We start from the raw sequence: 26,769 nt of genomic DNA on the forward strand, positions 1-26,769 counted from the left end.
TCCAACCAACTCGACGACCAAAATAAATTTCAATTAAAATATTAGCAAATGTTGTGATTGGGTGAACCAAATGAGCATTCCCACTTTGAAACCTAGGTTCTGTTTGTATATGGTATTTACTGTCAACTTTTTCATAATAAAAAGAAAAGGATTTTTTGTTTTCTTAGTCGATTAAGTCTAGATGTGTATTGGTTCAGTTTTGGGTGCAGACAAGAAAATGAGCAGGAAAATCTCCCGTGTAAGATATGCTTGCTATCCTAACTTTCTTTTGGGTGCAGACATTGAAGAACGACAGCCAGTCTCCAACTTTCTTTCAAGAGCTGCTGCTACCACTCGGAGTGTATTGGTCCATGAGTCCGGTTAATGCAGCTTCAAATTCCCTCTCTAGCTCCACCTCTTCTTCAAGATGCTTCCTCTTCATCTCAGCCTTCTTATCTTCATGCGCTTTTATTAGTCTCTCTCTTTCTGCTACAAATTTCTCAATTCCTGCTTCCTGGGATTGGATAAATCTTGCTATCTCCGCATTCCTGCAATACAAACCCCAAACATCAAGGGCAAAATGATTATGTTTGAGATAAACACGCATATCACTATTATGGATATGAAACATCCAACCCATTCTTTAGTACAACCTGAGTCTGCATCAAAATCCAACCTGGACGGTTAATAGTTACATACTTCGAGACAAGATGCAACCATTTCGCAAAAAGTTTTACATGACGATACAAAAGATTGTCAAAATATCATCACCGGATTGCTACAAATGACGAGTTAGGTTAGCCGTTAGCCCTCTATTAGGCTGATGGTATATGGATCTCTTGGATATGAACCACAATGATTGATCCACATTCAGTACGTGCAACCTCAAAGAGTGTTGGTAAACAATAAACAATTCCAAACAGAGATATTTTAGAAACCCGGACATCATATATGCAATTGCATTTAGGAGTTGACGATGGTTAGAGGTGCACTGTGCCAAAGTTCCTAGATGTCACAACTCACAACTAATTCAGTCAGTCGTAAATACCAACTCTATGACACTAAAAAAAGTAAGGAAAAAACCATGCATGGTAGGTAAACAAACAACAAATAGATGATTTGGCATATCCATCACCATCAGATTAGCTTTATGAAAAACACGAAGCAGAGCTCAAGATCTAGGAACACCTTATTGGTATTGGCGGTCTGAAGTTCGACTGATAACATAATGCAAATTACAACTCAGTCCCAAATCCCAACAGATGCAACTATCAAAGGCATACCATGTCCTTTTTTATTTTTTTATAACAAGCCACAAGCCAGTGTTCTAGCCCGCCCCTACAAGCAGGCCCTGCAACCTACCTGATACAAAACCTCAAGTATCCCCATTCCAATCAAATAGTGTCCCCATGCTCCCAAATTATATTATATCATTTAAGGAATAAGCTCCTCTCCACATACAAGAATTTCAAATAAAAATTACGGTATATTTTATTACCTGCGCACATTCTACCTGATATGATACCTCAACCATAGGACTTCAGCTTCCAAATTTCGACGAGGATGGGAAAGTAACATTTACCTCAGTTTCTGCTCCTCTTTGTTCCTGAAATTCTGATTTGATTGCTTGAAATTTTCTCTTTCTGCCTGTAGCAGTTGATCAAAATTATTTTCTTTCTCCTCTAGAGCTTGATGAATAATGCTGATCTGATCCTCAAAGAATTTCCTTTGGAAGTTCATCTAGAAAACAATGTTTACATAATCAACAAAGAATCAAAATCTCTCTCTTTCTAGTGGAAACAGAAAGAGTTGTCATCAGACTGGGAAGATATGAGGCAGAGGCAGCATGAAGGAACTAATATTAAAATCCAGAAACTCTGGACATCATAAATGCTGAAATTCACAATTAACAGCAATGAAATGAAAATAATCACAAATCCAGAGGAATAAAATACTGGAGAATGCAAAGAGAAAAGCACAAGCATGTTTAACCATAAACACAACCAAAAGCAAAAGGGAATGTATTAAGTTAGAAATTATTTGAATGCTCATAATTTCACAAGGGATATACCATTGAACAGAATAAATGGCAAAACAAGATTAATATAGCCAACTCCACATTATGATGACGAGTGCCAAGAAAACTTACATAAAAGCACAAAATAATTCCTCAGTGCCAAGACATGACTTCCCAGTCAATAATCATTTGATGAGATCCCCACATGATCTCTTCTTTTCTGTTCCCCTCAAGATACACTGCCCTTGGGTCCTCCAGACGCCAATTTCTTCTTTTTTTTTTCAGAAGAGGTATTTTCTCAATCTTCTATTGAGCTTGAGATAATAAGGTGATACTATTTTCCACTTCTTCACTAGCATTGGCATCTAAGTTGATTCCACACCCCTAGATGATAGTAACTAGTGTTGTTGTGGATCGGGTATGGTTCATGACAGAGTAGACATTGAACTGACCCAATGCATAAATGTGCTTAACCAGTTTCAAACCAGACCCCATTGGGTTGATAATCCAGACTACCAGATCTGACAAAATAAGACCCAATTATGATTGACAGCTATAGTTTTAACCAAGGTAAACATTGTGAAATATGCAAAAATATAGAATGCTATTTTATAATACTAACTTTTATCATCTTTTATGTGATGATACTACCTTTTATAATACTACCTTTTATACTGAATGCTCTTTTACCATCTTTTATGCAATGATAAAAGATTCATAGGTAGACCGTTTTCAAGCTGTTCAAAATGGTAATCATATCCATTAGTTGGCAATAACAACGGTACTCCACATATTTAAAATACTGTAGCCAATTTATGTTATAATACTACCTCTTATACCCCACATAGCATCGTTGCATCAGTAGCTTTCATTGGGGAAAATGTCGATTCCAGTAATACTTCGTGTTGATAAACATGGAAATGGAAATATATCATGCAAATATTAGGAACTTGTGGACATTTTAAACCATCCTATTAAACCTATAATTTGACAATAAACCAACTTATTTGTTAAATTGACCCATTTAGATATCACAATGAATAATATTATTCAGTCACTTTGTTTCTTAATCAGTTTAGAACAGACAAAATCAACCCCCAACACATCTTCCTCTAATGGGTAGAAGTATAACGTGGCGTTGCATCACCCTCCCAAAGAGGATAAAACACTTAATTCCTTACTTAGAACAACTTGTTTTTTTCTGATACAACAAAGGAGTTAAACAACAGAAAAGGAACCACCTAGAGCATCTATAAGGAGGATGCAATCCAAATCCCACAGGCAAGAGTTATTTGTGTTAATGGACTGATAATGACCTTCATTGGAAAGGGCAGTCAGCAGCTTGGTTTCCCTCTCTACCACGATAATCACTTATCCTGATGTTTGTTTCCTCTCCAATCTTTGCACATTCATTCTTGATGATGTGACATATCCATACAGCTTTGCTTGAACCTTTTAGTGCTTTGACCATGATGGAAGAATCTCCTTCAATCGTAACTGGGGATAGCTTTGTTTTGCCATTTTATGAGCTTGGAAGCTTGCCCGCATTTCCACCACCATTATCGACGATTTACCAATCAAACCAGCAATAGTTTTGATAAATTCTCAGAATGCACCCAAATGCAAAATCTTCATTTTCTTTTCTTGACAAATCAAAATTTATCTTAATTGTATATGGGTCTGGTGGGTTCACCCAAATGATTTTTTTCTTTGTTTGTTATGGTATTTCCTTGAGCTTCAATAGTCTCTAGAACTCTCCAATGCCTTTTTTATTATCTCTGGGGGCCTATATAATTTGTTATTGAATATCTTTTCATTTCTGTTCTTCCATAAATACCATAGATAGAATGTAACTGACTTTTTCCCATAAGCCTAAACTCTATCACTTCTGAATTTAATTAATTCTTATCCACCAGTCTAGGAGCAATTTGTTTAGTTCAAACTTTGGCCTTGGGAGTTCGCCCTCTAATAGAAACCAAGCTTGAGTTGCCATTTGACAGGGAAGAAAATATGATTAAGTTTTCAAGATTGCCACGTATTTGACAATCTGGATCACAATTAAAACCCCCTGTATTAAGTTTTCTTTTGTTGGAAGCTTATTCCTTGATTTTTTTTGGGGCTATTTCTTCGCTAAACATATTGTTTTATTTTGGTGACCCCAGTTTTTTTTAATCTGGGTCGATGATATCCTCCACTTTTCTACCTTAAGTTCTATATCATTTTGACCTGGAACCACATCTTTTAGGAGTACATTCATAACCCAATTATCATGCCAAAGGTCATGGGATCTACCATTCCCGATTCTCCAGGCTATACATTCTTTTTCAATTTCTCTCTTTGGTTACGGATACCTTTCCAAATCCAAGAGATTTTTTTTTTTTGAGACTGGAAAAAACCCATTCCCTTCAAATATTTTGCTTTCACCATTTTAATTCATAGATTGCTATTTTCATCTTTTAGGATTTTCCATCCTTATTTAAAAATGTTTGCAGAACTTATATGGTCCATTTTCCTTGTACCCAAATCCACCATTGGATTTTAGCATGCAAACCTTATCCCATCTTTTCTTTATCAATGAACCTTATCCCATCTCTCAACGCAGAAAAGCTTTTTATCTTTTTTATTACCCCAGAAGAACATTTTCTGAAGTTTTTCTAATCTTTACTTGAAGACTTGGGAAATGGTACATCAACATTTGGTATTGGGTCATATTACCAATAACTGATTTCAGCATTTTGACTCTACCACCCATTGAAAAAGCTTTGCTTCTCCATCCCTCTAACATTTTTTTACTTTGGCATACACTTACCAAAGGTTTGTTTTCCTACACTTTCATTTATTAGAGGGGCTCCAATATATTTTCCCTTCAAATTATACTTTGGGATTTTTTTTAATTTTTCTAGCATTTTCTGTAACCTCCCAGGGAAGTTTTTTGAGACAAAGAGAGAAGATTTATGATAATATGGTAATTGCCCAGAAGCTTTGGCATAATTGTCCAGGATTCCTTTGAGAAAATTAAGCAATGATCTATAAACTGAAGAATCAGAATAGTTGGAGCAATTCTCATTACCCTAAATCCAATATCTTTTTTTATGTCATCCATTAAGTTCCACATGTTTTTTAATAGAGCTTCACAACAAAGAACGAAGATATAGGGGGATAGGGGGTCTCCTCACCTAATCCCTCTTGTGAAGTTAAACTTTACTCCTGGGGATCCATCGACTAAGATAGTGATAGCTGACTGAAGTCATACTCTCTATTACCCAACCAGCCCATTCTGGTGCAGGCCCATTCTTTTAAGATATTTTCTATGTAATTCCATTCTAGCCTACCATAGGCTTTTTCCATGTCAATATTGTGTGTCGTATACCCTGTTTTTCCATTCTTATGCTTCATTGTATTAACTATTTCATTATCAATTAAAACCTCCAAGCTCCCTTCTCTACGTGCACCCAAGGTTGAAAAGGTACACTCCTTTTTTTAGTTTTTATTTCAAAATTTTACAGGTCAGTCTTAGGCATGCCTACCACTTGAAAAGTGACTCAACCTCCTCTTCCTCCTAAATGCCTACATCATTGTACTTCCTTGTTCAAACAAAGCAATCAGTCTGTTTTGGTTACTAGCATAGGGACAGCCCTTGATTCAAAACAAATCCAAAAAACAGGAAAGAAAACAAAAAGAAAGGCCTATCATGACTAAAAACCTTTGCTTGCGAAAAATAGGCTGTCATATTGCTAACTTGAAAAGAGAAGGAAATTACCAACCATGTGGCTAAAGGAGGTTCCTTCAAAAATCTTTCACTGATCTGTGTTATTGGCTAATGGCACCAAAACCATTTCCTGCTTACTCTCTTAAGGCTTCTTATCATCAATCACCCTTCCCTTACCTAATCCATATGTTTGTTTTCTAACAATAATTAAGGGTGATCATGGGTCTGGCTGGGCTTAGCACCTATAAAAAGGGCTATAGAGTAGAGGCCCAGGCCCTACTTGACCCACAACCTAGATTGGGCTTCAAGGCCTATATCTTCAAATATAATAATTCATATCATATGATATAATATATGTTATACTTCATATGTATAATACACACATAGTGTGGACTGGGATGGGCTGAACTAGAAATGATTGCCCCTACTTAGTTCCTCACTTCCTCTATAATGGAGTACTATTTGTGAGGTTCTTTTATAAAGCCTCCCAAGCCTTCTCCCATGAAAAGTACTACACAAGGACTGAAGGGCCAAAGTTCTTCAATTATGACTTTTTTTACAAACCAATATCTTCCAAAATCTTCTCACTATTACAAAGGAGGAAGACAGCTAGTAGATCTTCGCCACTCTTCAATTGTAATATTCACTTTAGGGCATGATTACACCATAGGTGTCAAGCCACCTGAAAACCATAGTTTTCAAGACGCCAAGGCGAGGCTAGGTGACTGGGGGCGCCTTGTCGCCTAGGCGATGGATTTTTTTATGTTAAAACATAGATCCTAGGGTAGTTCATTAGGTACCATAACCATATTTCTTTAATAATTGTTCATGATTTTCATAAGAAAAGGAAGAAGGAAAATAAAATTCAAAAAATATAGGGGCTGAACCCTTATTTTTGTTATAGGAAAAGAAGAAAATAAATATATATATGGAAGAGGAAAATGTGCTGATTAGTAAAATTTTAAGTTCTTCCTTACTTATTGGTTCAGGTTTCTAAGTCTTTTTCAATACAACATTTAGCAATGTTTGTGTTGATTAAACCCTAATAAATAAGAAAATAATAAAAAGAAATTAGTATATAAACACACTAAATTATTATTTTAGTTTAATAATGTCTATTTTATAATTATAATCTCAAAAAAGAATGAATAACAAAATATTTTATAGTAGGAAGTAGAAAATTGCTTGGCGATTAGGCGAGGCGAGCCTCAAAGGGCGCCTTGTCACCTAGGCGTCGCCTTGATAACTATGCTGAAAACCAAATCCATAATCCTCATTCACCCCTCTCAATGATTCAGAAGCAACCTCAAAGCCACTTAAGGAATGTACTTCCATTAAGGTTAAAATACTAGTACTACTATCCAATCTCATTTTAAAATCCCTAGCAATTGGATTCCTCCTTTTTTAAAGAGTAACTGAAAGAACTCTATTCATGTTTAAAAGAAACTATAAGACTAAGAATATACCCATAGGGCTTGATAGCCTCAACTAACACCAAAAGACAAAATGACAAAAGCCCACAAAACAGCAATAAAGTTACATTACTTGAGCCCAATACAATCTATCTATCCCTTGTGGCCCCTTATTATGGCCAACCCATCAGCCAGCCCGTTAGTAGATCTTTAAATCCAAGATGCAACTGCTTCCACTTCACACATGATGATTCTTAACTCTATTCAATCATATATATATATATATATATATATTTCCAAGGAACCTTCTAGTTATCCCATATCCACCCAACTACTACTTTGGAGTCCCCTTCAATTTTCAAATTTCTAATATCCGTGTCGTTGGCCTGTCTTATCCCATATAAGATTGACTACAGTTTTGCCTTAGTTGAGTCCCCAGACCCTATGGAACCGAAGAACAAATCCACAATGTTTCCTTATTCATTTCCAAACACCCCCTCCAATACCTGCCACTTCCAGTCCTGGGTTTCCCAAGCTACCCATCAATGTTCAACTAAATATTTCCTTGTGGCATGCCTTGTTGATTGCCTTTATCACTTCTCGTATCTCCTCAAAGCTTCCCTCCAGCCACTCGACCTAGAGGAATCTCCTCCATGCATCAAAATGCAATTAATGAAATCCAACTAATCCCAAAGTGCAACAAACCCATCCATGAAAATCTTCTCAGATACCAGTACTTTATAAAGCCTAACCATGCCTTATCGATACTATATAAAGCAGACACTTTCCTTGGTTTTGGTTATATAATGTTAAATTTGATTATATATCGTTAACTTATTTCTTTACCCTTTACTTGCACACATGCCCTTACACTAGCACCCATAAAGCCCATAAAGGAGCATAGATTACAAGATGAGTGGAAAACTAGGCAAGATAAAATTAGATATGTATTTTAGAGCAGCACTAATTGCTCAGACAATACTCGAAAGGAATAATAAGATCAAGATACTTTAGTCATATGAAACAAAGTTTGAATATATCAGATCAGAGTTGACAAAACAATTGCAAAGGTCCTATCAGGTAGGCTGAGGAAAGTTTTACCAACAATAATCTCACCATTCCAAGGGACCTTTATAGAGGGCAGGCAAATAGTGGACTATAGATCCTAGTGGCAAATGAATGTTTAACAGAGAAGAAGGCTCAAAAGGAATATTTTAGAGAAGCACCGATTTGCAATCAGACAAGGCTCAAAAGGAATAAGATCAAGATGCTTTGGTCATATGAAACAAAGTCTATAAATATATCAGCATCAAAATTTACAAAATTGCAAGGATCCTATCAGGCAGGTTGAACAAAGTTTTAACAACAATAATGCCACCATTCCAAGGGGCCTTTGTAGAGGGCAGGCAAATAGTGGACCAAATCATAGTGGCAAATGAATGTTTAGCAAGGAAGAAGATAAGAGGTAAGAAAAGAATTATCTGTAAGCTGGCCCACAAAAAGGCTTTATGATTTGGTGGATTGGTCCTTGCTCCTAGAGGTAATGGAGAAATTTGGCTTGGGAGAGAGGTGGAGATCATGGATTAAGGGGTACTTAAGCTTGGTGCAATATTCAATCTTGATTAATGGACCCGCAAGGGATTTCTTCCCTGCTAGGAGAGGTTTAGATAGGGTGACCCTCTTTCCCCATTCCAGTTCACCCTAGTCGCTAAGGTGCTCAATAGAATGACCACTAAGTCAGGCTTGGACAACTCACTAAGAGGGTGGAGAGTGGGTAAAGAGGAGGTCATGGTTACACTTGCAGTTTGCAGATAATAAAATGCTCCAACTAACTTATGGTTACACTTGGACAGCTCGTGATGGCTACAACTCTGGTTCCCTTATGTTGTGTTTGGTTGAAATGCAAATGCAAATATATACACTGCATATTTACCCTCTTTTCGGTTCATGAATGCAAACACGGTTCAGATTTTAAACCGTTTTTTGCACTCATCTTGTTTGTTTGAGATTGGTGCCAAGTGTGGGCCCCATCATTAAATGCTCCAACTAACTTATGCTCCAATGCCTCAACCTTGGTTAAAAAGTTCATTATCAATGAATACAAAATTGTATCCAAAAAATAGGTACAATAATGCTCTTTTTTCAGAGTATAAAAATGTGAGAAAATACATTTTTGATCTGATAATCATTACTTTTTTACATGTCAAACAAACGCTCGCAAACGCGAACCACAGTACATAAATACCCCAGTTCGGCGTTTGTATTGCAAACAACCGGAGCCTTGGTATTCTAAAAGCATTGATAAGAAGTTTCGAGGATAGCTCTAATCCAAGAGTAAATTGGAGAAAGAAATGTATTGCAGATGTTAATGTGCAAGAGGTGTGGATTAGCTGAAGTGCTAGCTTGTGAAGTTAAAAACAAGCCCATAGAGTACTTAGGTCTCCCACTGGGCAAGAACCAATGATTGAGGAGTTTTGGAAACTAGTACCGGAGAGATTAAACAAAAAAACTAGCCTCCTAGAAAAGGAATTATTTCACTGGGTCATTGGGAGGAAGAATAGCTTTGATCAAGGCCACTCTAGCAAATCTCCCAGTTTATTTCCTCTCTACTTTTCGTGTCCTTGTTAAGATTGTTGAGCAATTATAGAAGACCATGATGGGAACCAGGGATTGAAAATAAGGATCAATTGGTTAATTAGGAACAGATTAGTAGGCCAAAGGAGAAGGGGGGTCTTGAGTTAAGTAATTTGGTTCAAAGGAATCTTGCTCTCTTAGGGAAGTGGCTGTGAAGATTCCCACTTGAAAAAAGGCTCTAGACAAGGTTATTAAAAGTATACATGGGCAATTGGACTGTGTCTGGGACGTAAAGGTAGCCTCTAATGCAACTTCAACATCTCCTAGCAAAACAATCTATGAGGTATATCCCATCTTCCTCGATCTCATTCAGTATGGTGTGTTGGTAATGGACTAGAAGTGCTGTTTTGGGAGGATATTTGGTTGGGGGACAACACTCACAGAATCCAATTTCCTTTGCTCTATGCATTCTCCATTTCCAAACTTGAACCTATCTCAAAATTTGTGGCTTTCACTGAATCAGGTTTAAGTTGGGACTTTGGTTTTATATCAGGGCTTAGGGATTCAGAATGTGGTTCTCTTATGCTTTTATTGGCTAGACTTAAGTCAGTTTATTTGGATCAAAATTTGGAGGACAATAGGGTGTGGTCAATTTCCCCGATTGGATATTTCACTTGCGCCTCTTTTTCAATTTCTTAACACATCCTATTGCATTGGAGGTGATTTTCCCAGTGAAAAATTTTTGAGCAAGCCTATCCCTCCTAAAATTCAAACCCTTTGTTGGGAGATCTTTCTTGGAAAAATCAACACCTATAATGTGCTGCATAAAAGGCCAAATAAATGCCTCTCCCCTCACATGTGTTCCCTCTGCTTGAATAGTGATGAAACAATTTTCCATATTTTTATATCATGTTCCATTGTGCATTGTATTTGGAAGCAACGAGAGGAATGTTACTTTGGAAAGCAACGAGAGCAGCTATGTTTTGGACTATTTGGGAAGAAAGAAATTGGAGAATTTTAAATGATAAGAGTAGGACTCATGCAGAAATCTTTGATTTAGTTAAACTGAAGGCTGCACATTGGGTGAAAACATTGGATGACTTCAAAGTCTTTTCATTGAATGATATTTTGAGAACCTGAAAAGAGGTGGCACTATCGGCTCAAGATAAGGCAAGGAGAGTGATGGAGTGGAAGCCCTGGCCCCCATTTTTATAAAACTCAACTTTAACGGAAGCTTTATTGGCAATAGGGGATTGGCTGAGGTAGAGGGCCTCTTCAGAGATAATAGAATGTAGAGTGGTGGCCTTGTATTCAGGACATCATTGGAGCATGGTAATACATTGACAGCAAAACTGGTTACTCTACTGCAAGGGTTAAGGCTTCCAAAACAATTGGGCTTCCACAATCTAGAGGTGGAAGGGGATTCCCAAGTATTCATCTCATGGACCAAGAACAGTTCCCAGATTCCTTGGATATTCCAGTATAAATTCAAGGAGATTGTAAGCCTAACAAGGGAGCTAAATGTTGCCTTTAAAAGGGTAATAAAAACAGAAAATGGAACAACAGATTCTTTGGCCAAACAATGGGCTGCGAGATTTCCCAAATGTTTTGGGGTGGAATTTACACCCACACTCTTGTAAGTTGTAACTCCTAAACTTTCATCAATAAAATTCTTTTTCCGCTGAGAAAAAAAATATCATCATCAGAGCAAGCAGGCTATATATCTTTAGCCTCTAGATTAAACACCTCATTCACATGGGTGATAAAATCGGCCAATTCCATGATGTGCACCCAAGCAGGCCAAGAGATGGAAGGAGTAGCAAAGCCTTACAAGTAAATTGGGAAGTTGTTATGTCCTTTTTTTCATTATTATTTTTTATAGGTGGGCAGTTCTCATTAATCGAACCATGCTCTTCCTTTTAGGAGTTATAGAGTGCATTGATTTGGCCTCAGCCAAATGTTTTGAAGGACAGACCGACAGAAGTGTGAGACAAGTTTTGTCAGCCCATCCATTAACAGAATATGTGGCATAAAACGGGATATATTCTGTTAGGAGTTCCAAAGGTTTTGGACCATTGTACCTCTTTCATTCACATGGATTCTTGCTGCCCATCCCATTAAGGTGGGATAAACCAAGTAATAAAGATGATGAATCTTTGAAAGAGAAAAAATGTACAAATGATATATCCAACTATGATGCTGGAAAAATGGTATTGATAAAAATTAAAAAATAAAAAACTATAATGCTGGAAAGACATGATACCAGAAAAACATATAACCAATCAACCGCCATCATAAGGTGGTAACCAATCAGGTTAGTTTTCATCAAAATTCAAGGGGGTTGTGATTAGTCAAAGGCTTTCTGGTATCATGTCTTTACGGCATCATAGATTTTTCCATATTGAGTACATGACAAGGAGAATGACAAATTTCTGCAAAAAAATACATATGTAAGTTAAGTTTCTAACATTTGAAATGGCCAAAGAGTTGGGGAAAAAAAAAACTCCACTTCCATAATGCACATAGACTTCATCCAGACATTACTGGACCTTAAATAAATTGCAGGACAAACTGTAGAGATATCCTAACAATAAATCAATGGCAATAGAAACTTTAATCGGTTTAAGCACAAACATTAACCAGACCAGATGAAAAGTGTAAATAACAAACAGGATTATGAAGCCCTTTTCGCATGCAACCATGAAGCAGTTATTGCTTAAGAATTAAAATAATCATATTTTATCTCAAGTTTCAAATTTGCATTTATGAATCAAAAAATCCAATATTACCTCTTCGTTATTTTGTTCATGTTGCATTTTTGTTCTCTGCCTCACAATGCGATACTCTTCCATGGTCTTTCGAAGCTTCTCACTCACTATCCCAATACTCTCCTTAAGAGCCTTATTATTCCTCCGTTCTTTGTCAGCCTTGTTCTTGTACCAGATTAGTTGTTGATTATCTTCACTCATTTGTTTCATTGGTTCCACAACCATTTCATGGTAAGACCTCATTTCAAATTTCAATCTTGTTTTACCTAACCAAGTGCATGAATAAGTTAGAAATTATTGAAAGTGGGCTACTGACAGAAACTTGTGTAACATAAGTAGTTAAACCAAACATTCTGACAAATAAGATAACAGGTAATTACTGTCCAAATATATAAAATTCTTAACCAGATGACCAAAGGCAAATGTGTTGACTGAGTAGTAGGATATATATGAAAAACTGTAACAGTTAGTTGCATGGTCAGAAACAAGTGCACACAAGACATATGAATGCCCATGCAGACACATAAAGACTAGGTAAAAGTTTCAAGAAATGAATTGGACCTTGAGAATGCTGGTTAAAGATGTCCAAATCCTCTTTGTATGCCATGTAACCATACAGCTGGCGTTTCCCACCTGCCAAGAAGAGCACACGATGACGATCCCAAGCCTCTCTATCTGTTCCTTGATCAGAAAAATGGTTGTGCAAGCGTTCAGCTTCTAGATAGCCTACTGCAGAGCTCTCGAATATCAGGACACTCATTCCCCGGTGCCCTTGTGGACCATAAGAATGGCGAGCTTTCACTGCAGCATATGAACTAAAATAATCGAGTAGTTCTTGATTACCCATGCCTATCCACTGTAAAATACCACTCAGCACAACAGGTTGACAATATTAATACCGAACCATGAAAAATTCAGCCAACCCTCTATTAAGCTCACTGGCATACAAAAATCATTAGCAGGTACATGAAATAAATTACCTTTCTGGTTAAGAGAATGGGGTAGGGCTCTGCTACCAACAAAATGCTCCCAACGAAATGCTCCCGACACTGTCCCAACAAACCATTGCAGCCATGCATTGGGAACATCTCCTTGTCATTCACTCATGGGAAGATGTTCCCAATGTGTGGCTGCAGTGGCCGGTTGGGAAATGTTGGGATTGTCTGGTTGGTAGCAGATCTGAACTCAAGGCATTGACCAGAGAATTCAGAATATCCATGCTAGCAAATGCCCTATTGTTTAGGTTAGTTGCAAGAGTAGCATGAAAGTCCCACCATATGGGTGGTGAGGTATAAGGTTTTTCCAATTCCCTATAAAAAAGCAACTTTTATTTCCCGTACAAGAACATCCTCTGCAAACAGTTTGCAAGGTACATAGTAGTACATAACAAGGAGTTATGTGACCCAGATAAATCAAGGATACCTGGACAAGGTATCATACACAGAATTTTCACAAAATATCCTACACTATATGACACCATTATACAGGTATCAATGATAAATGTATCAAAGCAAAGAAGTCCATATGATTGAGGAATCTTTGACATGACTTCAAATTTTCTGATTTCTTTGTTGAAAATTAACAAGGCTATTAAAAATGTAAACACTATTACAATAGGCCTCCCATGTTCTTCCAAAATTTCAGCAGAAACAAGGTTAGCTATATAATAGAGATCTATTGAAAATTGAAACAAGGAAACTTGAATTTGACTGCCTACGTGGAGTCCTGAAATGGTTTTGTCGTGTAGCTGCAAGATTCTCACCACATGTGGCAAGTCATCCAAGAGACCAAAATGATTTTATCAACAAAAAACCTCTTTGCCAGACAACATTTGGAGAGAAGAGTTGAAACTATAAATAGTAGCTTATTGATAGCAACCCAACAAGTACCAATATATACAGCTAATAACCGAGGCACCAAATATGGACTATGGAATCAATCCAGAGACATATCTAGTGATAGATCCAGATTAGCCAATCAGAAAAGAAGAGGGTCCATGTAACAAAGAGATATAACAGCACATCAAAAAACTTCTTCCAAAACTCACTTGTTACCATAGTACCTCTGTCATACTTCCAATACCAATTTCACATGAGAATCTCTAAAGACAAAGATATACATGCCTTGACATAATAATGAGCACGAACTAAGACAAATTAAACAATATAGACTAGATGCAGCAAGCTCTTCAATGAAACAAACAACAAGAGAAATATTGAGCTATGGTATTTCTCCAATGAATAAAAAAATTATGTTTGTACCTTGTCATTCTCATCCTTCTCAAGCCTTGTGTTCATAATAACAACCATTGGTGGCCAAACTATTTCTTTATCAGCAACTGTCTTTTCAAGACCTTTCCACTTCCCATAGGCTTCCCCAGAAGGTATGACTGATGTTCCCCTCATTGCAAGCTCCTCCTCCAACACTTCAGCAAATTTCCTATGGAGTAATACCCTTTTGGCACCTTTAGTCTTCGCATGTGTCATTAGAGGCTGCAATCCACGGTACCAGTCAATACCACCAGGGCCATTTTTGCAGGCTGGGCAGTGCCACTGCCTTTGTGGCTCATTTATCTGTTCAACAGTCAAGTTATCCAAGGCTTCAAAGAAGATCTTGAACCATTTGTTCTTCTTGCGTGTCTCATGGCTTTCTTGGCTTGCATCGGAATCAAATTCATCACTGAAATTATCATCATCACTATCATCTGCAATATCAGCATCATCGTCATCATCATCACCAGGGTGTGGATCACCCATGTCATGCCCAAAATCTTCTCCAGCAGAACCACCAGGAACCTTTGACATGGTGTTGCCTTTGCTCTGCACATCTTCTGAAGCCATAAATTGCAAGCTGCTTCTTGCAGGCCATTGCCACCCATTCTGTAAAGGGGGAGGTATAACAGCTGGAGGTGCCATATAAGCAGTTTCCCAATTCTTATTAGATGATTGAGGTTTTGCATTACCTCTTCCAGTTGATCTCTTAGAATCAGAAGTTTGGACATGCCACGTACCCCCAGAAGCCTTACCCATTCCACCACTGCCACCCTTGCTAGCCCATCCTGTTCCACCATTGCTGGCCATGCCAAGCTTATGAATTGTATCTGCACTGCCCCAGGCTTTAGGAGCAGAACCCTGAGAACCCCATGATTTTCCGGCACCAGTTCCAGATCGGTTCTTTGATTTCTTTGCAAAGACCTCCCAGTTTCCATCTTCTGTAGATTCCAAGCTTATGTCAGCCACGTCACAGCTAAGCTGGTCAACTTTGGGGCTGTTATTACCAAAACCAACAGCAGAAGAATTCCCATTTTGAGGACTTTTTCCTTTGTCCAGTGAATTGCCATCAATTTTCTTTGAATTCATTTCCTAGTGGTTCCTGCACCATGACATTGAACACAGGGCCCAATCAGAATGTAATCTTAGAACCAAAGAAACAAATGAACAATCATAGAGGGCATTTAAGATCCTAAGAAGGTAAACCACAATCACATTTACCAACACAATATTGACATTTATGAACAGCCCAGAGTGGTACACAATATTGACATTTATCATCATTAATCATATTGAGTTTATCATTTCAAAATTCCCTTCATAGGAACTATAAAATGGTGAATTCCACTCCTGCACATATGCTTTATGTCCAGAATCCATTGTATAGTCCGTGTACAAGTTACATAGTAAGAAGAATGACATCTTTAATCTTTAGAAGTATAATATATTCTAGATACATTTAGAAATTTAAAATATGCACACTTAACTGGAAAAAAACAAGCAAATTATTCACTCAAATGTGAAATACAAATGAGATTCATATACTTAACCTTAAATATAATTTATAGAAAAAAAAAACGGGTCATAACAACAACATAAAAATCAATTTCCATTTAATCATATTCAAGCTTAATACAGAACCCCATGCAATGCATACAAGAATATTGATTAACTTTAAATGACAACAAACAAAGAAGTTTACATTTTCAACTTTCACACCAAGTACTGACATGTATAAAAAGCAAACACATATTGCCTCACATTTCCTGCTTTATTTGTTTCCTTTTCTTTATATGTAAAGATATTCCTTATAGAACAAAGAAACTTTTTCAAAAATCATCTCAGGGATGGCTGAAGGTTCTTTACCATCAAGTTATATCAGAAAACCATTATTGAAATACACGCTTCCTGAAGCAGAACCACCCACACAGCAGCTAATTAGGTGACTGCAATGACCTTAATACAAGCTGGAAACAGGGCCACAAAGCCCTCAGCTTGCTGGTTTAAGCTTAACCTTGACTTGTTTAGAAGTGTAAAACAGGTCATGCCGGGCCAGCCCGCTCGCAGGCCATCCTAGGCCATGCCGCCCTCCCCAAGTATAATTTGGGGGTCGGCCCAGCACAGCCCACGGCCCAAGCCCATGCGGGCCCGTTCCATGTCATGCTATGTCATGCCACGGGCCTGGGCCGGGCAGGCTGCAAGACGTGCTGAGCTGGACCACAGGCCGGGCCTTGGGCGTGGGCCAAACCAGGCCAGACTGGTTTTTTTTTCTTTGCTAAGTAAAACTAAAATATTTAACTTTCCTGTGGGAACTATTTGAAAAAATAATTTTTCAAATATCAAAATTATTTGTTCCGGAGGGGTTACTAGATCACGTGCCATGACAGCGAGAACTAGATAATTTTTTCCATGTTCACTCCACTAGGCTAAAATATAAAAATTATTTGTTCCCTCCAAGGTGAAGGAAGAATCACCTAAAGTAGAAAAACTTGCTTGTAAATAAAAATTAAGTTTAGTAAATAAACTTGTTGTCGAGACGGTGGATTTCTACCTCTTACCTAATAAATAAAAAAGTTTTTCTCTTCCACTATTAGACTCAAGTTCACAAGTGGAAGATGGAACGATACAAGTTGTAGAATTTTTATTATTCCCTCTTACTTCAAATTAATATAAACTATACATTTCAAATAATAAACTATTAATATCTTCTTTTTTATTTCCAATTTCAATATTCATATTTTCATAATATGTTTCAAGTAAAATATCTAAACCATCTTTCCCAATCCTAAGATCTAATATTATAGCTAAATAATAAAGAGGAGAAATGTTCTCCCAATATTTTTTCAATTTATCTTCCATTGTTTCAACTTGTACAATTGCATTTTTCAAGTTGTGGATTTATAGAATTATGTAACCATTTTTCTAGATTTAGTATCTTCAGCTAACAAATATGGTTGTTCAGCACGTACAATGTATTTTGCTAATTCTTGCCTCATTTTCTTGAAAATATTTGAAAGTGTCATCCCCCCCGCCCAATTTGTGTTTGTGTTGTTCCTCTCCCTTCTTCTTTCTCATGGGTGAGCAAATGTCTGCCCAAATGGCCAGTACCACCCTTGCTACAATGGCTAAAGTCTTTCCTAAATTTTTGGCAAACTGCTCTTTTTCCCTTCCCCTAAACCTCCTCTACTTTAAATATTTTCCACACTGGGATAATCAACTTAGTGGCCTTCTTTTTCTTTCCCCTAGTATCAGTACTAAGGGTGGTTCTATCAATATCGATAGCAGCCATATCGGTGCTAACACTACCATGCTACAACTAAATATTGTCGACATTGAACATGTTAGGGAATTGGTTTTGGGAGGAGCCAGCCATTTTGTTTAAATTCTAAAAAAATAAAAAAAATAATTTAATTGCACTTACCCAAATATTCGGTTCGGAATCCCAACTTGATTTCAATGGTCTATCAACTCCAAGAGTCCAAGCCTCCCAAATTATATTTGAGCTATTGAGAAAGCCTTCTTGTTGAAACTTCAATAAAGTTGAGAATTGGAGAATCAGAGAATGTATGAGAGATTGAGAGATTGAGACTTGAGAGAGTATTGAGAACTAGAGAAGAGATTAAGAGATTCGTTGAATTGGTGTGATGAGAACGGTGGAGGATAAGGCTACTTATAGGAATTGAAAATAATTCCACTGCCCAAAATACCCTAATAGTCATTTTTTAGTTGTTAAAAGGGGTGTTTTGGTCATTATAAAGCTATTTATCACTATACCCAAAATGCCCCCCAAACTAGTATAGTTGTTGGGGGCATTTGTGTCATTTTTTCTCCCCCCAAAACCAAAATACACAAATACCCCCCCATATAGCTATTTATAGTTGTTTGGGTGTATTTTTGCAAATAAAACCCAAAAAGTTGAAACTAGTTGTTAGGGGTCCCCAACGGCTAGTTCATCGGGCAAGCCGAGCGTGGCCTACTACGGGCCCATGACAGGCCATGTCGCGTGCCGTGACACGGGCTAGGTCGTGTTGGATCGGCACGCACAGTCGTGCCATGCCATGTCAGCCCGTGGACCTGGAACCCCAGGCCCAACACAGCCCGTGTGCTATCATGCCAAGTCAGGCCGTATTTACACCTCTAGACGTGTCTAACATAGTAGAATGGAGAGAACTATAAAGATTGAATAATCACTAGACAAGTGAAGCAAAATTGAAAATGGGGTAAAAGGACTAAAATGGAACTTAAGGTTTGGGGAAAATAAGAGGGAATTGGTGTGGGTGATAGGTCACAATGGAGTAGGCACCAAACCATAAATCTTGTAGGAGCAATTCAAAAACCATTCACTCATTGTCTCAAAACAATCTTTACAATGATACATGTAGATGATCATTCACCTTTTGAGATTTTCAATATAATTACCTTCCTGATCAAATGTAACTAAACAAAGAAACACTTGTTAACAATGGAATGCAAGGCATGGATTGATGTAACAATGGAAGAGTATCAAATTAATCAAAATTTTGATTTGAAATTCTCTCAACCAAAGATTTGATTTGATATTATATCAATCGCAATTTTCATAGAGTTTGAGAAAATACTTCAGATTTATTTAGATTGATCTAAAATAGTTGGCCCTTCCTTTGGGAGGAATGCAAAATAAAGCTCTTGTTGGGGGTAATAATTGATAGAATTGAGAATAAATTGCTAGCAAGGAAAAAGAACTGCATTTCAACTCAAAGGGAATGGATTGGCTCTCGTCAAATCAACACTGTCCCATCTTCATATTTTTTTGGTTTTATTGTGAATCAATGGTGATTTTTTGAGAACCCATATAAAGAAAATTTTGGGCTTGTAACGAGGACAATAAAGCAGCATACTTGGCATTAGAGGCAGCTTTCCCAAGCAAGCAGAGATGTTATTATTAAAGCTCATAACAATGTTTTAAAAGTGAAAGGCGCAAAAAAAGTGCAAGGGTCATTTTGTGCCCGAGGTGCAAGGCTCAAGGCAAGGCACACACCTTATTGAAGTAAGGCACAAAATTGCAAAAAAAAATCAAAAAATGTCAAAAAAATTAAATAAAATGCAAATTATTAAACACACTACTAATTAAAAATATAAACTTAAAATTTTAAAACAAATGCTTCAAAAAACCTATAATCTCAAATTAAAAAACATAAACATAACATGTGAAACATATTTAAAATGAAAGTTTAAAAATAAAATCAAGCATAACATATAAAACATATTCAAGCATGTAAACTCTTAATCTCCATTTATTTCCCAACTGCATTACTTCAAATAGCTAATGTGATGTTAAACATGCATTCTTGATTCTACAAGCCGCCTTTGTACAAAGCCCCTCGAGATAAGCCCAAATAAGTCCATATCAGGGTCTTAAATTCTTAATCCCTATAAAAAATAAAGGTTTTATAACTTTTAAGTGTCTTTTAAAAATATCTTTTATTAGAATAAGTTTTAGGACCTTTCCTTTTTATGGGAATTAAGAATTTAAGACCCCTAATATGCACAGATTTTCAAAAGGCGCACACCTGGGTTGAAGCACAAGGTGCACCAGGCATACAACTTTTTAAAATACTTTGCCTAGGACCTTAGCAAGGTGCATACCCTAAAATGAATCTAGCCAATGTGCCTAGGTGCAACTTTTAAATCATTCTCAGAAAGCAACTCAAAAGATGAGCATCGAGAAAATAGTGGTAGAAACTAGAAAGCAACCATCAGATCATTCAGAGTCTTAAGAATCCTGGGGTTGAAGCTTAAAAGAAATTTTCTTTTTATTTATAGGAGATTTTGGCTTTTAATCAGGCGCTAAATTTACCTTTGCACAAATCAAGTGAGAATGAAACTTGAGAACTCATTTGGTTCCCCAAAAAGGGCTCAAAAGAGTAGGTGAATTCCCATAGAAACCCATGCAAGGGTCAAACAATGTTTTGGACAAAGATTTGAGGATCTCTGTATTGGATACCTAATGCTTATGGTGTTTTTGTTTTGGTTTCTATCGTTCTACCAGTTGTTTGGTGTGTTATCTCTGCAGCTTTGTCTGGATGTACAAGCTTTGTTATTGTCCTTTGTGGTTAAGTGAAATAAAATTCAGCTTAGCAACAAAAAAAGAATGTATTATGTACACTGGACAATCTTAGACCAGCAATTCTCACTGAAGGTTCATTTGGTTTCCTCATCTACTTGCCATGGTTGTACGCTCTTTTTCTGTGCTTCAACTTCTTCTAAGTTTCGCAGGTGAATAAAAGATGAAACTTACTAGACAAGAAGTTTAGCATAAGGAAAAAGGTTTAGGAAATAAACTACAACCTCAGCTTGTCTGAGAGACAGTGAAGGAGCCAAAGGAATGGCAAAGATAGTAAACCATGCTAGGTCTTATGGTCATTTTGCTTAAATCATTCCATCTCCTAACGGCAAATATCTGAGTGGGGGATCTCTGAAGTATGAAAAAATGAGGGTAAGTTTTAAGATAATTGGAAACCCTCTCTTGAACTAAACACTGCCAATTAGTGTTTAAATCCCCTATAAAGTGTGCTGAAAAAGATTTACAAAATCCTTGGGGGTTTTCTATGGGAGCCATCAAATGACAAAAAACAATCTTGTGGATTGGAAAGCGGAAAACAAGAATAAAGAAGAGGGAGCAGTAGGAATAGGAAGATTAAAAGATAAAATAAGAATACCATTACTAATCAAAAAAATAAATAAAAAGTTAAGAATACCACCTTTCTTAGTCCTTGGAAAGTTATTTCCTCACCATACTTTTCAAGGCAACAAGGGAGCGCTTAGTCACCTAGTTGCCTAGGGTGCATAGGTGTTGCCTAGTGTCTAAAAAGTATATTTGTTTTTCCTAATGTTTCTAGGCTTGTGTCTCAGAAGCAAACCTTTTCTTCGTAATATTTCAAGGCTAATGTCTCAGAAATAACCATTTTCTTCCTACTATTTCAAGAATAGTGCCTTAGAAATAGCCATCGCCTAGTAAAAGGGGCTGCTCTGTTTTTGTCATAGAAAAATAAGAAAAAAATCAACAAAATGAAAAATAAGGAGAAAGGGAGAGAACCTTTTTTTGTCTCAGGAAAGAGAAAGAAAAAGATGATAAAAAAAACATGAAGGAGAAGGGGTGAAGCCCCTGTTTTTGTTTTAAAAAGTGCAAGAAAAAAACTTGAAAATGATGACCATTTCAAGAAGCATAAGGAAAAAAAAAATCAAATGGAGAACAGAAATCCAAGGAGCAAAGCCCCTATTTTTGTTCAAAAAATAAAGAAAGGAAAAGAATCAGAAATTTAAGGAGAGATGGTTATTTCTTATCCCAAAAAAAGAAGGCACTGCCAAAAAAGAAAATAAAAGAAAAAGAAGGCGTTGATCTGATCCGCTATTTCTATTCTAGAAGAAGAAATCGAACATACATGTGTTCCAATGATGTTACTTGTTGCTTTAAGTCTTCAATCTTTTACCTTCAAAATCTTTGAAGTCTTTGAACTTCAGTTCTTTATCGCTTTTTTTGGTAAAGAGCTCTATATCATTCAAACCCTAATATTAAAAAAAAAAAAAAAAAAAAAAACTCACAAATGCATGTAGATTTATGAAGTAATAAAAACAATGTTACAGTGTAGCATTGCCTATGTTAATATTATGAGATCAAAATATAAAAATATTGTAAGATAGTATAAAGTTTGATATAAAATTGCTTGGCATTTAGGTGAGGTGAGCAATAAAAAGCACCTAATTGCCTAGGCGATGCTTGGGCATTGCCTTGACAACTATGTTCCTCACTATTCCCCATTCCTTCAACAAATTAGGTATAACTTGGTTTCTTCTTACTAGATCTAAGGCAAAATTTTGGGAGAACATTTGATATGAGAATTTCCTCTTTGTCAAATTTTCCATAGAATCGGAAGGTGAAAAACCATTTATCAATGGGTAATTTCATTGAACTTAGGGTTGAGAAGAGGGTTAAGAAAAGCCAAAACTTAAAAAATATTAAATAAAAATTTTGCTATATAGCTTGAATGAGGCTTTCATGGATTAAGGGGTAGGGATGAGAGTATTTGCACTCCACATCTAAGAGACCTTTTTACTTGTGCATCCTTTTCTAAGACTGTCACTCTAGTAAACCACCAACCTCATCACTAGACAAGGCTATTTGGGCCAGTCTTTCCACATGTGTGTTCTTTGTCTTAATAGTGGACAGAACACCAACCACCTTTTATATCCTGCTTATATGCCTCAGAGGTATGGAATTTCTTTTCTCTCCTGAGTGCAGTTTAGACAGCACCAACCAGGCAACCAATATAACAGACCAAATCTCTACCACCCTATATATATAGAACTGCCCTAGGGCTGCAATCTTATGGGGCATATATATGAAGTGAATGCAAAGATATTTACACATAAAGTAGGCATCAGCATTACCATTGACTTCCTAATGCTGAGGTGTTCATCGGACACTGGCTAGTGGCAGCATTTCAACCTAGACTGCAAAGGAAACAAAAGGAGTGGGACGCTCCAAGAGAAAGGAAATTAAAATCAATCTTCAATGGTTGTATTTCGGAGAACCTGGGAGTGACGGACATTGGAGGACAAAGAACATGGTGATAAAATCATTCGTACTTATTCAGGCCCAATTGGCTTTGGCAACTCCTTGAAGGCTGAAATTTTAGCTTTATTACATGGTTTGAAGCTTCTAATCTCACCAGGGTGGACAGAAATCATAATCGAAGGAGATTGGCAAGTCATATTAAGTTAGTTACATGAGGAAGAAACACTCTGGAGATACAGAACATTGATCAAACAAGTGCAAACATTGGGGCACAACTTGAACAGCTTATTCAGATGGATTCCTTGACTTGCAAATGCATTAGGCAAGTCAGGGGTTAAAAGGAATTCTACTTTAGGGAACACTGGACATGGGATTTTCATTGTAATATTCACAGATAAGCTATGACCGTTCTACCATTCTCATTGTACTATTTGAGTTCCGTATTGTACAGCCTTCAGGATAGTATGGTTGTTAGAATGAAATATTGTTGATTATCAAAAATAATATTACAGAAAGGTGTCTGCCCTATGATTTGTCATCTTGGCAAATGCCATATCGCCTAGACAGGCACCTTTTTTGTCGAAGTCGTGGTGTTTAGGTGATATGCCCAACCAAGGGTGACTTGTCACCTAGGCAATTCCTTTTTTTTTTTTGAAGAATAAAGAAAAAGCTTTCAACACCTAGGCAATTCCTTGACAACCATCACCATCATCTTAAGCACTGTCCGAACTAATATGGGTCAGCCACATGAATCCTATTTTCACATTCAATTCTATCTAGCCACTTGAATCACCATAAATGATAACTTGTTGAGGACTTGAGGTTCATATTCCATGCCCTCCATTACTGCCATAATGCCATAAACAACATTTTAAAAACCGACCCGGAGACCGAACCATTTTTGCCTCCAAGTCGCAGGTCACCGGTTCGACTGGCCAGGTCAAACAGTTCATACCATGCCACATCATCGCATATATATTATGTATATATGTTTTTATACATATATGTGTATATATGCATACATATATATATGTGTGTATAAATATATATTTTAGCAATAAATAATGTATAAATATGTTTTAAATGTATTATATGTATTATTTTATATTTAATTTATGCTTTTTAATTCAGTTTTTAATTTTTTAATTATAAAAATAATAAAAATTGCAATTTGAGGCCAAAAAATGGGTTTTTTTGTGAAAATAACATGGCAAGGCGCTGTAGCACCTTGGGACGCATAGATCTCAAAAAGTTACCCAATATAAAAAAAAAAAATCACCCCAATTGGACATGCAGCAAAATCCATTGGAGCAAATGGAAATGCCAACTAAGTTCACATATTCAGAAACCAGTGGAAACAATGACTAATAATCGAATCATACAATAACTACTAACTGCCTCACAATGTAAGTTCCAAACAAATAACAACTCCCAACTAACTAACAACTGCTCATATCCCTTAGACATGCAACAAAATCCAATAAAGCAAATGGCAATGCCAACTAAGTTCACATACTCAGAAACTAATACAAACAATGACTGACAATCAAATCCCACAAATAACAACTTCCAACTGCCTTACAATGTATGATCCAAACAAATAATAACTTCCACTCGAGTCACAATCAAACCCTACAACATAAATTGAAGAATAAGATAATAACTTCAAGCTGCCTTATTGCAGCGAGAAAAGCTTTCAACTACCTTGTATTTGTGCTTTGTACCCACAGATATTTTGATGGCACTTAAAATCTTTAATTCTTATTTACAGCTTCCAGTGATTAGGAGCCATTACTTAGTGTGCTGGTAAAATCTCGGACCAGCTAGCATGAGAACACAGGCTGAGTCTGAAGGCAGCAACTCCGTGCAAAAGAATGCCAAAGCTTAGGATCGTACCCAGTCTACCCATCCCAAGACCCCAGATACTGGAATCAACATTGGGTAATGACCTTTAGCTTCCGCCTTCCAGTAATTAGCTTTAGAGAATAAAAGAGATTGATTATAATATATATTACAGTAAAACCTCTTGCTACATAACCAGTGGCATTATAAATATTTTTTTATTGGAATTGGCATTACAAATATGAGTATGAAACACAACAAGTAAACTTTAAAAGATATGGTAGCAGCTCAGATAAAGGGCCAAGACAAATTTAGCTGATTGCGTAGACGTGCATTTCTCTTTAATCAAGTAATTTTCAGCAAGAAAAGTATATTGGACCTCCAATAATTAATGCCACAAGCAACCCATATTTACAACATTGTAACATCTAGAAAAATAGAAATAACTGATATGCAAAAGCTTACTGGTACAAAATTAAAATTAAATTTAGTTAAATGAAACTACAATAAATTTCACCTAACCTAGTCCAGTCACTTGAAGTGTGAAATGTAATAGTTGTTACTCGCTCTTCAAGAAGAACTATTCCCTGAAAGACATATTTTACCGTCAGTCAGTCAGCGGGCGCAGAGAGAGAGAGAGAGAAAGAGGACCGCCATATACAAATGAGGGTAAATAGAGAGGAGAGGGCCGTAATGACGGTAAACACGAAGGATAAGTAAAGGAGAAAACCTTGGAAAAGGAAGGAAAATAGACACGGAAGATTAAAACAGAAAAGATTCAAAACCAGCGTTTAATTGAACCATTCAGAGCTTTAAAGAAAGGAAAAATCAAGAACCCACGAAGGGTTTTCGATGAAAATTAAGAAATTCAAAGAGGAATTTAAACAAAAAATAATGAAGCCAACCAAAAACATCCTTGATCATAGAAAAACCCAGAGCACAAACTTACGCACGTATAAATACGAATGAAACAAGAAAAAAGACAATTAAAAAAGAAAGAGATGATGAATGCAGATGCGAACAGAAAAACCCAAATAAGAGCAAACTAGTGAAAATCTTCATACAAATAAGTACCTCAGATGGAATTCCGTCCGATCATCGGCTCATTGCTGAATATGATACTCCCGCTGAAAATGGTATCACGGTAAATAAACGCGGAGAAAAGGGAACAAACAAAAAGGAAAAGGCAACTCGGAGAACGAGGGTTGAAGCAAAGGAGAGAGAGAGAGAGAGAGGGGGGGAACGGTGTAGTAACCAGCAAGTTTATAAGCCGGCGCTTCTGAATCCGGATTCCAAAACCCTACTTAACTCAATTTGATAAGATAACTGACATTAGAAGAGTGACCGAGTGAGTATAGACTATTGTTGAAAGTTGAAACGTCTGTAAGTGCGCGTATTTCGAGAAAGAGAGAGCAGTGTGTCTATCGTACTGATTACAGTCCTACGAAACGAAATCTACTCTTTATAGGTTTTTTCAATTTGAATGTAGGTAGGGCCCGATCTAACTTCATATTGATTGTAAGATTGGAATCCTCAATGGATAGATCGGTGATCTATACCAAAATTTGTTTGAATAAAATTTATCCGTTTTAATAGAATTACCAGCGGAGGGGTGCGCTGCTTTGCCGGCGCTGTAATTGAAAC

At 36.8% G+C, this 26,769-nt stretch overlaps 1 protein-coding gene across 4 annotated transcripts; it reads right to left on the bottom strand.

Annotated features, from left to right (window-relative positions):
* Positions 1-26,769, bottom strand: SGS3 (XS domain-containing protein / XS zinc finger domain-containing protein-like protein). 4 transcript variants are annotated; one of them, XM_088944690.1, is made up of 8 exons: positions 26,200-26,769; positions 25,648-25,712; positions 18,151-18,258; positions 14,721-15,831; positions 13,021-13,315; positions 12,481-12,725; positions 1,562-1,719; positions 1-527 (listed from the first exon to the last, which is right to left on the bottom strand). In XM_088944690.1, the coding sequence occupies exons 4-8, from the start codon at positions 15,816-15,818 to the stop codon at positions 314-316; spliced, it is 2,010 nt and encodes a 669-aa protein (XP_088800816.1). In that variant the 5' UTR covers positions 15,819-15,831; positions 18,151-18,258; positions 25,648-25,712; positions 26,200-26,769; the 3' UTR covers positions 1-313. The 4 variants fall into 4 exon arrangements, with proteins under 4 accessions (XP_088800816.1, XP_088800815.1, XP_088800812.1 ...); XM_088944689.1 differs by lacking the exon at positions 18,151-18,258 and adding an exon at positions 24,988-25,259; XM_088944686.1 differs by lacking the exon at positions 18,151-18,258.

Source organism: Nelumbo lutea, chromosome 5 (genome assembly GCF_056320005.1).
Source record: "Nelumbo lutea isolate HS-2025 chromosome 5, American lotus-T2T, whole genome shotgun sequence".
Taxonomy (NCBI): Eukaryota; Viridiplantae; Streptophyta; class Magnoliopsida; order Proteales; family Nelumbonaceae; genus Nelumbo; species Nelumbo lutea.